General features: G+C 36.1%; 1 protein-coding gene across 1 annotated transcript; it reads left to right on the forward strand.

Annotated features, from left to right (window-relative positions):
- The first annotated feature begins 3,901 nt into the window (after positions 1-3,901).
- LOC114167072 (patellin-6-like) lies at positions 3,902-7,203 on the forward strand. Its single transcript, XM_028052001.1, has 4 exons — positions 3,902-5,020; positions 5,190-5,314; positions 5,614-5,755; positions 6,168-7,203. Exons 1-4 carry the CDS (start codon positions 4,274-4,276, stop codon positions 6,426-6,428), a joined length of 1,275 nt encoding a protein of 424 aa, XP_027907802.1. The 5' UTR covers positions 3,902-4,273; the 3' UTR covers positions 6,429-7,203.
- Positions 7,204-16,806: the final 9,603 nt, after the last annotated feature.

A 16,806-nucleotide genomic window follows, 5' to 3' on the forward strand; every position in this document is an offset into this window, starting at 1 on the left:
CAGATCAAAAGATTGTACGTCCAATTGTTAATCACTCTTAAAGAGAGATTAACTAATCACTAAAAAACAAACTAAGATTACAAATATGTGTAAGAACAATTCCATTGAAATCCACAAGGGATGAACACCTCCTTTGAGTCTTACAAAGGATGAAGATACATCTCTTGAGTCACACAAGAGACAAAGAAACACTTTCCTTGAAGCTACAAAGAATTAAAACCTCATTTGAATCACACAAATGATGACCAACTTTACCTAGCAACAACAATACCTTATCACCTAAGATCACACTTAGTGAAATGATATGCTCTACCCACACTTAGTTTTCTAAAGCTTGTGACAAAGCTAATTTTCGCAATCTAGATTTTGTTTCTTGAAAATATAGAGCTTTGCTTAATTTATAAAAGAAAAAACTTGCTTTGGAAAAATCATATTTCATTATTATAAGCAACAATCGATTATTCCCACAACATTTCTCAAAAATTATTTTTCTCTGTAATAATCGATTGTTATAACTTGCTTTGAAAAGATTATTTTTTCTCAAGTGATCCAATGTTGCTGCTTGGGTCTGTCTTAGGACTTTTGACTTACTAATTTAACTATCTTAAATAATATACACAAATTACATGGCTTCAAAAACTAAATTTGTAAGTCTTTAATGAAACTCTTGAATTTAAGCATTCTTTAACTCCTCAACAGTTTCCATAAAGCATAATCATTAATAAGACAAACTAAATAAGAGTACACATTTCCTACCTATTAATCTTAAGATGTCTGTGTTTAAGTTGACACAATTGTATATTAAGGTGATAGCGAGGTTACATGGAGTACCATCAAGTGTTATGTTTGATAGAGACCCTAGGTTCACATATAAGTTTTGGAAGACAATACAAGATGCTATGGGGAGTAAGTTAAGAATGAACTCTACTTATCATCCTCATACAGATGGATAGTCAAAGAGTTCAATCACTAAAAGAGTTGTTGAGAACTTGTGTGTTGGATCATCTTTGTGCTTGGGATGAGGTGTTACCTTTAGTAGAATTTTTTTACAACAACAATTATCATACAAGTATCGATATGGCTCCATATGAGGTTTTGTATGGTAGAAGGTGTAAAACGCCTTTGTGTTGGTACTAAGAAAGAGAGTTTATGTTGGAGTCAAGCAGATACAAGAAAAGATGAAAGCTTTTGAAAGAAAATAGAAATCGTATGCTAGTCAGAGGAGGAAACCTTTGGAGTTTGCAACTAGAGTTCATGTTTTCGTGCAAGTAACTCCAACTACCAGGGTGGGAAGAGCTATACGATCTAAAAAAGTTATCTCCTAAACCTTATCAGATTTTTAGAAGGATTCATCCAATAGATTATGAAATTTATTTACCTCCTCAATTGGCAAATCTTCATTCACGTTTCTTAACTAAGGAAGTATGTGGCAGATCTTTCTCATGTATTGCAAGTTTGTGTGGTTTAAGTAGGAGAAGATGTATTAATCGATGTTGAACCAATAAGAATAGAAGATCATTAGACCAAATAGCTAAGAGGAAAGACTATCATTATAGTGAGGGTTTTGTGGGATGCTAAGATCAATGATTTTACGTAGGAGTTAGAAGAGGACTTGAACAAGTCTTATCCTCACATTTTTTTTTGGTAAGTGAATTTTCGAGGCCGAAATTTTCTTCTTGAGGAGAATGTAAGGACCTAGAAAATAGTCTAGGAGTAATGGTGATTTTTAAATATGACGCTCAATTATTTTTTTTAATAAAAGGTTAAGACCATAAATAGAATTTCTATTAATCAACTTTCATTTTATAAAAAACACCATTTCTCTAGAATTTCTATCTAAAGCTTTCCACTACATTCTCTCTAGAATTATGACATTATTCTTTATCCTTTTGAAGATCAAAGACCACAAATCCTAGCAGAGAGTTCTACAAATACAAATCCATATGATCATAGTTAATAATACAATAAGTTAACTTTTTTGTTGGGTTTTAAGGTCAAAGAGTGTTTTGAGTTGCATGTGGCCTATAGTTCAATGTGTGTAACTCAAAATAGTTCAAAATGAATCTCTATTTGTCTATGATAATAAGGAAATGTTTAGATTTCTGATTGGAGTTTTAATTGCATAGTTAATCATCTTGTGAGAAATATAGCGGTAAGGAACAACTTTGAGTTATAGGGTTTTCTACTTCAAGCAAGGGAACCTATTAACATTTTTTACAATTTGATTTATCTTATTGACCTGTGTGTCTGTTTTCTTTGATGGAATTGTTGGATTGTAAATTGCTTGATTTAGTTATCGTGTGTAAAACATTGTGTAAAACATGGTTGTGTTAAATTTGGTATTTGATTGGTGAAAATATAGGATAGATATAGGAGTTTGTATCCTTAATTTTTAAAGGCTCACGTGAGTTTGTATTGATTTTGATTAGGATAAGGGATAAAAACAATGTTAGATCAAATGGTATAATATGATATGCATATTTTGGTTTTGATTTTTGTGTAAATTCATTTGATGAACAAAATTGAACGACCATTAAATATTGGACTACATAAAACTCTAAGACATGATTAATTTAATTTTTATGAAAAGGTAAAACTTTTGCTAATATTTGTAAGAATAAAAATATTAGTTACATAACAAAATTTAAACATAAAAAATTATATATATATATATAGTTGTAAAATCAAAATAAAAGATAATTAAGTGACCCTTTGTATATCTTTTCTAAAGGGAAAGGGAGGGAAAGGTGGTCCCTTCCCACTTCACTCTTCTCCTCACCTCTCCTACATTTTCCGTACATACTTCCTTACATTGTTCACATCACTTTCAAGACAAATTTGCTTACAAAATATGAAAAATATTTAGGTTAAATTTGTTGTTTTAGTTTTTATTTGAAAACTAGTTTTATGATATATGTGGAAACTATAAGGATTAACATAACAACAAAATATATGCTTAAAAATATTTTTATTTGACTTTTAACACTTAAAAGGTATAGTTAGATCAAAACGCGATTAGAAAATTATCATTAAATTTATGAGAAATGTATATTCCAGAACAACTTATTAAATGGTAAATCTACTTTTATAAGACTTGATTTTATTGCAAATTCTTTAACAGACTGGAATAGTGGTTTTTATGGACATTCTTAATTATCTCATTTATTTAAGGCCTGTCTATTCTATACTAAAAACAAATTGATTCCTTCCTCGAAATTCTTTTGAATTGTTGTTGGACATATAATAGTTCTTTATTTTAGACCGCGTGTATTTTTCTTAATTTTTTAATCTAATCGAGTCTCTTTTTCAAATTAACAACTTTTAATTTATTTGTTCATATTTTTTATTTCAAACCCCTGAATTTCCTTTTCTATTAGCATAATTACCGATGGAATCAATTATATTACCCGGTCCTCAAAATATCAATCTCCACTCTAACCAAATTTAAATTATTAAAATCTGTTATATAATCTCCTGGAAGAAAAAAAATTGATCTATCGTCTTGTAAAATCTTTCAAATTTATCGAGTTTTACTCAATTTCTTATTTCTAAATTTTTGAAATTGAAAAAAAAATATTAAAAATGAATACATAGAGTCTTTATATTCACATTAAAATTTTAAAATCCATATCATTAAAAAATAATTTATACACCTTCTGACATAATAATGTAAAAGTTTACATAAAATAAAATAAGATTCATAATATACCAATGGAGATCCCATAGGTACCTCAAAAGTGATCTAATTACCTTACTAAATTAAAGATGAAAAAAAGATGAAAACAATTAAAGCAAGATAACCCAAGATTATAAACTCCCAGATTTCTTCTTTGAACTCTGAACTGTTCCGCAACACAACTCAAAACTCCCCCACTCGCCAAAGAACAGCGCGTGCCTTCACTCTCTGCCACGATCCCTGTCTCCATTTACTCCCTCATCACCACATTCAAATTCGTTTCTTCCTCAAACCACACTTATCTCCCTCACCTCACCTCACTCATTCAAACACAACACAACACAAAGTCACAAACACACTCAACACCCCACACTCAAATCTCGCCTCAAAACTCTCTTGTTCTGTTCTCCTTCTCGCTCATTTCCTTGTCATTTTCCTCCCTCTTAACCCTTTTTCTCCGATCATCATCCACATACTTCACTCAAGCACACACAGAGAGAAAGTTCAGTGCTTTTGCGTAGAATCACCATCCCATTATCCTGCATTTCCCATTTCATGCATTGATTCCATCTGGGTCTCTCTCAAAATCCCTTTTTGATGATGGACACCGCTTCATCTCCTTTGTCCCTCCAAAACCAGAAGACAAGCTTCCAGGACCTTCCAGAAGCTTCCCCCAAGCCTTACAAGAAGGGCTTTGTGGCCACCCTAATGGGAGGAGCTTCCACTAATCCTTCCTTCAAAGAAGACAATTACTTTGTCTCCCTCCTCAGGTCCTCGGAGAAGAAAGCCCTTCAGGAGCTGAAGGAGAAGCTCAAAGCTTCCTTTGACGACTCTCCCTCTGATGCCTCCATGTGGGGCATTCCCCTCTTAGGAGGTGATGACAAAGCTGATGTGATTCTCCTGAAGTTTCTTAGAGCAAGGGACTTCAGGGTTGGTGATGCCCTACATATGCTTGTAAAGTGTCTTGCTTGGAGGAAGGAGTTTGGTGCTGACACCATTTTGGAAGAGGATTTGGGGTTCAAGGAGCTTGAAGGAGTGATAGCATATATGCAAGGGTATGACAAAGAGGGTCACCCTGTGTGCTACAATGCTTATGGAATGTTTAAGGACAAGGAAATGTATGAGAGGGTCTTTGGTGATGAGGAGAAGCTGAAAAAGTTCCTCAGGTGGAGGGTTCAAGTCCTCGAGAGAGGCATCAAGGTTCTTCATTTCAAGCCTGGTGGAGTCAATTCTCTCATTCAGGTCACAGACCTCAAGGACATGCCGAAGAGAGAGCTGAGGGTGGCTTCCAACCAGATCCTCTCCTTGTTTCAAGACAACTACCCGGAAATGGTGGCTCGCAAGGTTTATGTGGTTTTGTTGTTTTCTTCCAATTTGGAACATGTTGAAGTTTGTCGTTTTGGTTTCTCTCAATTAATGGCATGACATTTATGTAACTGTGACACACATTTTCACCTTTTTCTGATAAACATATTTTTTTCTTATTTCCTTGGTTTGGCTTTTGGGGATTCAGATTTTCATCAACGTGCCATGGTACTTCAGCATGCTGTATTCAATGTTCAGTCCGTTTCTGACTCAGAGAACCAAGAGCAAGTTTGTGATCTCTAAGGAAGGAAATGCTGCAGAGACACTGTACAAGTGAGTTTATCCGTTTTCTGTCTTTTTTCCCCTGTTTAAATCTTCTGCAATTCAAAACCCTACTAATTTAAAGCATTTTGGCTCCACTCATATTTTAAATCTATATTAAGATTTAAAAATGCTTCTGAGATCTTGTCTACTTTCTAATTTCTACTATTCTTAGATTTTGTTCATAAACATTATCATTACCTAAGTTGTCTTTCTTCGCTTTCATTCTGTGGTAACGAATATAATTCCAACTTTCCTTCTATTTCCATTTTGGGTTTGCTTTCTGAAGGGAGTTGTTTCCTTGTGTTCAGATTTATTAGGCCTGAGGATATTCCTGTTCAGTATGGAGGACTGAAACGGCCCAGTGATTTGCCGAATGGTCCCCCAAAACCTGCATCTGAGTTCACAATCAAAGGAGGGGAGAAAGTGAACATACAGATTGAAGGAATTGAGGTGATGATTCACCCACTGCTTTTGGTGCATGTTTCCATCAACTTTTTTTAAAGAAACAATAACCTGTTTTTCCTTCTTTGAACAATTATTTATTTATTTCTAAACAAGGTCACATTTTACACCCACTCAAAACTCACTATCTAAATGTGAAATTTATTGACTTGTATAATAGCTATCTTTCATTTTACTTCATTTCTGATTGCTTGAAAAGGGCATACAAATTAAACTCAATAATGTGCCTAACTTGTTCCTTTTAAGATTATGATTAGTCTTACACGCATGCAAATAAACTGGTTCCTTTTGAGATATAATAATCTTTGTTTTTTCATTTTCTATGTATTAAATTTTGCCTTGATGGTTTTATTGCCAATGGAAGAGTAGTTGGTAATTTAGTTCTTGTTGGGTGAATTAGGCTGGTGCAACAATCACATGGGACATTGTAGTGGGAGGGTGGGACTTGGAATACAGTGCTGAATTTGTGCCTAATGCTGAAGGAAGCTACACCATAGCAGTTGAAAAGCCAAGGAAGATGGGAGCCTCAGATGAAGCAATTCACAATTCATTCACATCAAAAGAATCTGGGAAGATGGTACTCTCAGTTGATAACACTGCCTCAAGGAGGAAAAAGGTTGCTGCTTATCGCTATGTTGTTCGCAAAAGCAGCACCATTTAAGACGGCCATTAAATAGTTTTTAGGACCTTTAATTAATATTCTGCATGTGATGTTACTTTTTCTACCTCTTTTTGGTTAATCTTTAGAGGGTCTCATTTATGTTTCTGAACTCTTTAAAGCCTGTTCCACAGGTATTAACTAGTAGTGGTACTAATGTGATGTAAAAAGGAGAAAAAAACTGGTGGTGTTAGTATATCATATATGGCTTGGTATAGAAGGAAAGCAGATTAAGTTTGCTTATATAGCATACGTTGCCCCTCTAGATCGTGTGTGAGACCATTGATTGTATTGTCCTCTGAGACACGTGGTTGTTGTTGTTGTTGTTGTGTATGTTTCAATCTAGAGACATCATCACATTGTGAAGGAGCAATCTATGGTTTATGATTTGAGGTTTCTGTTTCTGTGAGGGGTTTGATTGGTTGAAGTAAAGTACTTGAGACATGTGCACGCAAATGGAAGGAAAATTCTGTGGGTGGTGGATATTGACAGGACCATGTATTGTAAAAGGGTGTTTGGTTTGGTTACTTTGTATAGTTTCTATTATAATCAACGTATGGACCAAGAGGGTGACCAGAGTTCCAAAGCAAGAAGCTGGAAGAGGTCACAGGCAGTCTCTGATAACGTGTTCAGAGGGTTAGTATTAGGTAGTGAAGCCTCTTTCATTGCTTTATAATGTTCCAAGAGTGATGTCAATTCTGCTTTCTCTGGTTTTTAAATTGCTTCTCTTTCTACTCTCTTTTACCTTTTATGCATGGATATGGATCTTCTGTCCTGAGACTAAGGTTTTACTATTTACTAACAAAGTGTATTTTAGTGTCTGGTAATTTGTCTTTTATGGTGGTGGCTTTGCTTGGGTGGGAGATAAAGCAGTTTACTTATTATGGGTTGTGTAAACTTTAAGGTTTTTAACACAGGAGTTGAGATGTGTTAAAAATAGAGGTTAGAACTGGCTTCATAAATTTTGGACATGGCCTTGGAATTGAAAAGACAACTCATTTGTAACATTGTAATTTGTCCATTTCTATAATTATTTAAAAGTTTATCCAAAATTAAGCAACTTGTGTAATTCTACGATTTTTACCAAAATTCTTTAAATGGGTAGAGTGATTTGATTTTTTTTTTCTTTTGAAGAATGTAATTTCAAAACTGAATAGAGAAGGTTCAGAAACAGGAGAGTAAAGACCAAAATAAATGATGTCTCCAAATTTGAGTTGTGTATGTAGAGGAATGAACTATTTTTACTCTACTAATTGGATTAGTAGACAGTGTCCTTTCATCATAGGCTGCATTGAATGCATTTTACTGTGACAATTGTACAGCATCTTTAATTCAATTCAAACCAGTATTGAACATTAACAATTGGGAAAAGGAACTTGTCATATGAAAAATTGTCATTCAATGCATCTGCTAACAAGTACTGCAGAATTCCTCAGTAGCAATTGAAGAATGGTAGACTAATACTGCATTGTCCTGAACATTTTGAGCAGAATGAACACAATTCTCAGACTTTTTTACTTATATTTTATTTTGGTTGAATTTTTTGCCAAAGACTGAGAAAATTTTACTAGCTGCCAGCCCTTTAGAATGGACTAGGTGCTCTCTAGATTGACTTGAATACTTGATTGGGATATTAAGAAAAACGTAGATGCAAGATTGATTCTCTAATTTTCTGAACTAAAAGTTTATTCTAAATTTTTTATTTTTTAACTGATATTAAAGTTTTATCCCTTATAAAAATAAAAATTAGAAAAAAAAATTATCAAATATTTAATATAATTTTTTATTAAATATTAAAAAAATGTAATTATATTCGTCAAAATTGAAATTAGTTGAAACAATATCTATATCTATTATAACCAGTTCATATGTCATTTCTATATTTAATTAATTAAATATGACAGAAATTATCAGTTTCTTGGATACTACCTTACTCATATTTTTTATTTTCAAGATTAAATTATTTATTTTTTAATTAAACTTCCATTTAATAACTATTATAGTTTAATTTTAGTCATTCCAAAATGTCTCTTTTCTTTTAAAACGCACCACTTGGTCTTTTAAGCTTTTTTTACCTTTAGTCTATCCATAAAGTAAGTCACCTACACAAGCAAAAATTTTTCTTTTAAAAATTAAAAAGACAAACACATTTCCATATTTATATTTAGAGAAAACGAACTAAATTTTGAAATATTCGGAGAGAGTACAAACAGATTATATAGTTACTAGTAATTTTTCTGGTTTATTTACTTTTTTTTAATTAAAGAACATTAATATTAAATTAATATTAAATACAGAGATAACGCTAAACAATTTTTGTGTCTTTTTCTTGTAAGGCCCAGTTTTATTTCTGCCTTAATGTTTAAGGGTTGGCCTTAATCTGTTGGGCCTAAGGGCTGGCCCATAGGGTGCTAAGGCCCTAAAGCTGCTAGGGTTTCCAATTCTGATTCATTCTTGTAAAATAGAACCCTAAGCGCTGCGCCCCCTTACTTTCAGGACGCTCTGCTAGGGCTTGACTCCGATCTTGGCCAAATATTTCTCGAGCTCAGCTTTGTTTTCGCTCCATGTAAGTGTTTCTCAAGCTCGTACTTGTACTCCCTAAAGCTTATTTTCGTGTTCTTCCTTCTAGGGTTCCATAATAACTTTGTTCTTCCTTTGCCTCGTTGTTCTTCCATTTTCTGAGACCACTTCTCGAATTGTTGCACTCCGCAGTTGGTGTCGAGGTCCCGTATAAGCCCTCTCTAGGTAAGGGAAGCTAGACTTTGTGTTTTGATTCACTTTTGTATGTGTTGGTTCTGTTTCGAGTTCTGGTGCTAGTATGTTGCTTATGATGATGTAAAAATGCTTTGGGTACTGTCATGAGTGAGTCTGTGTTTGAGCATGCGTGGAACAGTGGTGGAAACTGATATACTCGCCCAGGCGAGCTCATCTCGCCCAGACGAGAATAGCGGGAACTCGCTCAGGTTTCTGCTCGAGCGCTCGCCTAGGCGAGCTGCTGTATTTTTGAGCGACGAACAATCTCGCCCAGGCAAGACCATCTCGCCTAAGCGAGAGCTCGCGACATTTTCCAGGAGCCACTGTTGCAGTCTCGCCTAAGCGAGAGTCTGCTGTTTGAGCGAGAGCACTCTTCTCGCCTGAGCGAGGACTCTAGCTTGAGCGAGACCTCTTTTGGGTTTTTGCTATGCTTTGTTTCTTGAATGTTGATGGTTTTTTGATTGGCTGGTTCATTGACTTATTAAGTAGAAAGGGGGTGGATATGCATGTGCTATGTATGTTATGGATGAGAACAAATGAATTGAAAATGAGCTTGGCATGAGATATATTTGATGGTTGATCACTCATACTAAATGACATGTTAAGGGTATGCATAGGAATTTCATGATTGATTGATAATGTATGAGTAAGGGTGGTTTAGGACATAATTCCATGACCCTTGTAGCGGGGCTCGTGGTGGTGCCTCATCTTACGGACGTAATTCCGTGGGCCCTTCTCGGAGGAGTCCCCGATGGTGCCTCAACAATAGGACCTAATTCCATGGACCCTCTTAGGGGGAGTCAATGGTGGTGCCTCAACGTATGGGCGTAATTCCATGGACCCTCTTAGGGGGGAGTCAATGGTGGTGCCTCATCTATTGGACTTAATTCCATGGACCTCGGGGTGATAGCTCATGGTGGTGCCTCAACATAAGGACGTAATTCCACGGGGGTATCATGGTGGTGCCTCAAGGCCAGGACGTAATTCCACGGAGGTCTCGTGGTGGTGCCTCATGTAAGGATGTAATTTCGCGAAGGCCTCGTGGTGATGCCTCACTGTTAGGACGTAATTCCATAGTTTGGTGGTGGTGTCTCATCGTATGTATCCGGATAGTCAAGTTTAAAAGCCCTAAGTGGTTTGGGTATATCATGTGTGGATGTCAGTTAATTATGATTGGTTTTGAATTTACCTGCTGAGTGTTATAATATAAGGATCTGTTACACTAGCTTACCCTTTTGCTTGTTTGTATGATTGTGTGTGGTTTCTTCCTTTGCGATGATCATCAACCTTGTTGATGTGAGCAGATGTGAGAACCTCTGGCAGTGGTGATAATAGAGATGCTGCGATTTGATGATATCTTGGACGACTATCAGGCTCACTATGGGAGCCTCAGTGTTTGGAGTTTAGTAGTAGTAGTAGTTTCTCTCGCTCTTGGCGGGTTTTTGTACCTCGTTTAGGCCTGTGGAGCCTCTTCCTTTTATTATGGATATGTTGCAGTACTGTGTACGTCATATTCCGTCTTTCCGCACTCTCTAAATATTTAATATATGTGGCGTTTATTTAAATTGGAATTATCTATTTAAAATGAGATGTTACATTAATGGTATCAGAGCAGTTCGTTCTTAGGATGACCTGAGGTTGTGGGTTTGTCATGCCTCGTAGGTGTAAGTAGTCATGTCTAGTCGAGTTTGTTAGTGAAACCAAAAGTTTTAAGAACATAAAACGCCTTGATGGAGTAATGAGGGTGCACACTCATGACTAGATTAAAGGTTGTTTTCCTTTCTTAACTCTAATGGTTTGGGGAAAGAAGGGTGACCGACAAAAGGGTTGGTTGTCTGTAAGTGATAGAGTGTTGCTTTGTATGAAGTAGTTTGGCTTGTTGCGCCTTTGTGCTTTGTGGCTAGTGTCTACGGAGATAAGGGAAAGCAAATTGAATGTCATCTTGGTCTGCTCACCTTTACAAGTGTTGGATGGGGTCGTTGAGACAACGTCTTGCCTCAGAGATAAGAAGTTGATGTATGGTGTATATAACTGAGCAAGGAAAGCTAAGATTTTGGTTAATAAATTGGAGAAGATGCTAGAGTTCACAAAATAACGTTTGGTCAAGAGGGAACTTTAAGGATAGACTCTCAGAAACAAATACTACAAGTTTTCTAAAAGAAGTTGAATTCAAAGATTTAGAACACTGAAAGGTAGCAGTGCATGCGAGTGTCACATCGTTTTGGGAAAGTTAACTTGATTCTACATTCCGACAATGTTGAAGTTCAGAGTCATGGAAAATGCATACAGTGTTAGGAGAAGTGTCATTGAATATAGTCATATGGTTACACCTAATGCTTCTTGGAGTAGTGGAAGAAGAACAGTTGGAAAATTTTAGATCACAAAAAGTGGAAAGGTTGCTTGGCGACCAGAAAGCTAAGAAAGGAGGAGACCGTGAAGTGCAAAAAGATGGCAAACCTCTAGTGAGAGGCTGAGATGGAGAAAGGTCCACTGATCAGTTGGGAAAGATGATGTTCCTAAGTAGGGGAAAGAACAATTTATGGTTAGGGAAGAAGTGGCATAAGGAATTCATACTAGTGTAAATAGTCAGTAGGTGAGGATGGGTCTTTTCAAACCAATAGTGGGATGTTTCAAGGAAAAGTAGTTCACATGAGTAGGACATCTGACCTTGGGTATAAGTGGAAGATTTCACGTACCAGAGGGAGGGACACACCTTTAAAGGTTATTCTCGTATGAAAGGACAACCCAACTGATGTCGGGGCACAATGATGGAGGGAGCGAGAAGAAATGTTTTGAGTGGTTGACATGGTGTCTACGATGGTTGATGCTAAAGTGGTTAGCACGAATAATCTCCTCCAGAGATACACCTTACAAAGTGATGCTTGGACTAAGAGCCGAATTTCTTGGGATCGTCTACTCCTTGGTGTCGCCAGTATGGTAAAGGAGTCATGGTTGTCTTTAAGAAGGGGTTGCGATCGAGATGATGGTTTTTGCTACAATTGCGACCAAATGGGGACTCGCTTGGGTGTGTGGTGCCTTCGTGGTGATCAAAGTATTTAAATTCAAACCCAATTCGAATTTATCCCTTTATAAGGTTGGAACATAGTCTCAAGAGTGAATTAGTTGTTTTCTCAATCTCGCTTCGATGAGCTGGTACAACCAACGAGGTGGTGTTCCTAGATTAAAAAGAGATGAGCCAGTGGTTACGTATGAAGTATGGATCAAGTTAAATAGTGGGGGCAGAGCTTCATGTGAATCAAAAACATCTAACGAAGGAAAAGGAATAATAGACGAAAGGGATCTAAATGGTGAAAGGATTATAGACGTGTTCTGAAACAAGTACTAGAGTTTTGACCTTGGTGTGGTGGAGTTCACTTCTGCGTTGGTGTCTGAGGAAGAACCTGTGACAATAGTTCCTAATTGAATGGTTACTACTATGAATTTGGAGTAAATACGGAAATGGAGGAGATATTGGAGAAGTAGTGGCTTATACTAATTATAATCACAAGGATGACTGCAAGGTTGGTGAACATTAGAGGAGAGGTAGTGGTTGAATAAATTGTTCAAGGGAAAGCGTTGGATAAGAGAGGATTGGCCTTTCGGGCCTATGGTTGTAAAGAGTAGGAATGTGGTGAAGGTAAGGCAATTTCAAACATGTTAGCTATACCGTTAAGGTTTAGCGGCAAGTTTCCAAGTGTGAACAAAGTCTTTGGAATGGGCAAGAAAGGGGATTGACAAAGGTTGTAGTGTCTAGTAGGACATATGGTTTATAAAGGGGTGGATACGATGTTGAGAAAATGGGACGTCAAGACTATAAAAAGGTGAGTCCAAAGAGTTTTGTAGGTTCTGTAGAGGTTTTGGAGGAAGATTTCTCAGCGATGATTATTTCCTTGTCATGACATACGTGGGAGGAACATCGTTTTGAGTGAACGAATGAGTGACTTGTGTGTGTAATCAGAGTAGCGCAATGGGGTGGTGGGAAGTGATACCTATGAAGGGTAAGAGGTGCGTGGAAAGAACTATCTTACTCATGACTTAATGATTACTATGACACCCAGTTCTTCATAAACAACAAAAGTGTCGTTCTTATGAGTATCAAGTGAGGATGTTCACTGATCATTTAGAGTTGGAATTATGGGGTTACTCAGAGAAAGTTATACTAGAGAAGTAGGAGATGGTTTGAGTTATAATTTTAAGTTAGGGTGCCAACTTGGAAGTGAGAAAGCAAGAGTAGATGTTCAGTCGAAGAAGGGAATTCAAGATCCTTGATTTGACGAGGTAAGAGTGAGGGTTTGTTGAGAAACATAAGTGTTTGGGTTGGAAAGAAAATGTGTGGGGGAGATTTCATTAGTCTAGTCATTTGACTAGAACTAGTGAGTTTTTCAACAAGGTTGGAGAAAAAGCAATTCAGAAAAATCTTAGTTTGAGAAGTATCTTAGAGTTGATAGGTATATATCACACTAGAAATTTCAAGTCAAGGAAGACATGGTTCTAAGACTTTTAGAGAATGATGGTTACAAGTTACTAAATCAGAAATGAAGGTGAGATGCCAAGATGAATTTGGTGGTTGTAACAGAGGAAAGCTTAATTTGGAAATGGAACGACTTGGTTGTGGACCTTGCTACCATTGGTGGAAGTCAGTAAAGGAGGCAAGATGTTATGAGTGTCGTTATGCATAAAAGTGGTCAAAAGTGTTGATGGTGAGGCAGTAGGCTAGAACTCAATCCTGATCAAGCCAATGGAGTGATGCATAAAGGAGTGAATAAGGTGACGGGAACTGATAACGAACATGCTTTAGTTTGAGACTAAAAGTGACCTGAGACTTTGATAAAAACCTACAAGAGGTAAGGAAGTGCATATGGTGGGTGAGTCATTATATCAAGTACAAGTTAGTTGGGAAAGTACGAGGGGGCAATTCCAATGTTAAAGATGCAAGTTGGAAGTTAGTTCAAGTGTAGTGACTAAACCAATTTACATTATTGGACACATATTGCATAACACCAAGGTAAAGTTTTCAGTGACTATAGGTATTGGAGTCATCATATCTGTCATGTCTGGATGGTGGTTGTCGGAGGGTGTGAGGAAAACGTGGTTTTCTTTCTATCATATCGATGAATTTTCGAGGACGAAAAATTTTGTTGTTGGGGAGAATGTAAGGCTCAGTTTTATTTCTGCCCTAATGTTTAAGGGTTGGCCTTAATCTGTTGGGCCTAAGGGCTGGCCCATAGGGTGCTAAGGTCCTAAAGCTGCTAGGATTTCCAATTCTGATTCATTTTTGCAAAACAGAACCCCAAGCGCTGCCCCCTTACTTTCAGGACGCTCTGCTAGGCCTTGACTCCAATCTTGGCCAAATATTTCTCGAGATCAACTTTGTTTTCGCTCCATGTAAGTGTACATTTAAAAAAAATAAAAAAAAATTCAAAAAAACCACGAAGTGACACATGGCAGTCACTGTTCATGACCGTTAATGATTTAAAAGGTGTTAGCAAAAAAGGACCCAATTGAACAAAATTGACGAAAATTAGGACCAAAAAGGTATTTTAACCTTCTTTGAAATATCATATATACCCTTGTGAAACAAAAATAAAATTGGAGTGTTTTAGTTTGTTGGATTATTTTTCGTGTGTTATGAAGGCTATAGTGTGTGTTTTGGTGGTGTTCAATGGTACTCACCGGTTCTTGGTGGTGGTTCATAAGTGATGATATTTCATAGTGGTTGTTTCTTTTTTATTTTTTTACTTTAAGTTTCGGATCTTGCCATCTAGAAAAGTCTTAAATTATATAATGTGAACATAAAAAAAAAATTACATTTATGCATTTGGACTATATAATCCAAAAATGTAATATATTCTAAAAAACAAATTTTATTTAGAATTATACAATTTAGAATGTAAAATTTACATTCCATGTCGGACATGGAAAAGTCTAATATAATGAAGTTTGTGAAAATTGAAGATGAATTGGTTCAAGGAGACTACCTTAAACCTTTTACAACGAATGAGGTAAGTAGAATTTGATTCATTTGTATAAATGAGTCGAGACAAAACATATGTTTAATTACGTTATATGTAGGTATTTGATACGGGAGATGAGTTACTTTAATGGATGTGTAAGGTGGCCTTTGGACTTGATATTGTAATAATATTGTTGAGCTTTAACAAAGTATATGGACAATAGGGAAAGAAGACATATGATTTCTTAGATTGTGAAAGGAGTGATAAATATAGGAAATACAAACACAATTTGGATGTTGGTGTTATTGGTACAAAAAAAAAGTGATTGTTCTTTTAAATTGTGGGGTAAACCTGTTTGTAATGGAGAATGTTGGATTTTGAAGGCAATATATGGTCTTCATTATGAAATGAGCATTCAATGCTTATTGACATGACTAAAAGTGTAGTGAAACCGACAAACATATTACTTACTTTAAAAGAGAACAATAAGGACAAGGATATAACAATAAAGAAGTCTACAATGTCAGATATGCATACAAAAGATGATAGACAAGATATAAAACTAAAATGCAAGAATTAATGATCCTAATGGGATGTGATATTTATATTCATTAGAGTAGGTGTAATGAATCTTCTCATGTTGTCATAGATCTGTTTGGGACACACCTTGGTTAAGTTAAATTGCCAAATGCATTTAACATTGTATTGCTGAAATTGCCAAACTAACTTCAACTTAATGAAATTAAGACATTTTTGGAGCAAAGTTTACATGTTGTGGTACACTCTTTTAATGTCAGTTTGTATAAAAGATTGGTGGGCTTTATATATAAATATTCTTTGATGCACATTGATGAAGAGTTTCATTAAGTTAGGTATGTGGGTTTTGATAATGAACGTTGTGGTTGTATTTTGAGCAATGCTCACAATTTACCATGTGCTTGTGGATTAGATATATATGACTCAAGTATCATACTAGTAAACGAGGTTCGTATTATGTGAACCAAATTGAGTTTTTCTTTATTTTTTTATGTGTTATCATGTGATTCATTTTTTGAGTTATCTATTCAGCAAGAATTTGATGCAATCTTAAATCATTTCAAAGAATGTACCACACCTAGATGCAAGTTACGTGAAATTGCATACTTAGATGTACCACACCTAGCTGGCTTAGCCTGATTATAGCCGTAAAACCCATCTATATAGCCCCCAAAGACGCAAATAATCACCATGTACGAACGAGTAACAGTACCCGGCCTAAGCCACTAAAGGGGAACCGACCTAAGCCGCTAACTTAGGATAACAGGGGCCCAACCCATGACGTGGCCAGACATAATTAATAATCTATAAATATGTATAGACCCCAGCAATTAAAGGTATGCATTCATTACTCCCTTAATTACGAGATTTGACTTTCTGAGAGTTCTTGGCTGACTTGAGCGTCGGAGTCTCTTCCACAGGTAACCCCTCTCGGGTCCAAACCGGTCCACACCGAGATATCCACAGATGACATATAGCAGCTGGGAGGAAGCCTACTGAGGAAATCGCGGATTGGGGTAAGGTAACGCTAGTGTCTGACATATCTTATTTGTTCTCCGCAGGAACAATACTTAGATATGATGTCAATATAAACACTAGTCAATAAAGTTAAAATAAGGGATCCTAAAAAAAGTCAA

The sequence above is a fragment of the Vigna unguiculata genome, chromosome 10 (assembly GCF_004118075.2).
Source record: "Vigna unguiculata cultivar IT97K-499-35 chromosome 10, ASM411807v1, whole genome shotgun sequence".
NCBI lineage: Eukaryota > Viridiplantae > Streptophyta > Magnoliopsida > Fabales > Fabaceae > Vigna > Vigna unguiculata.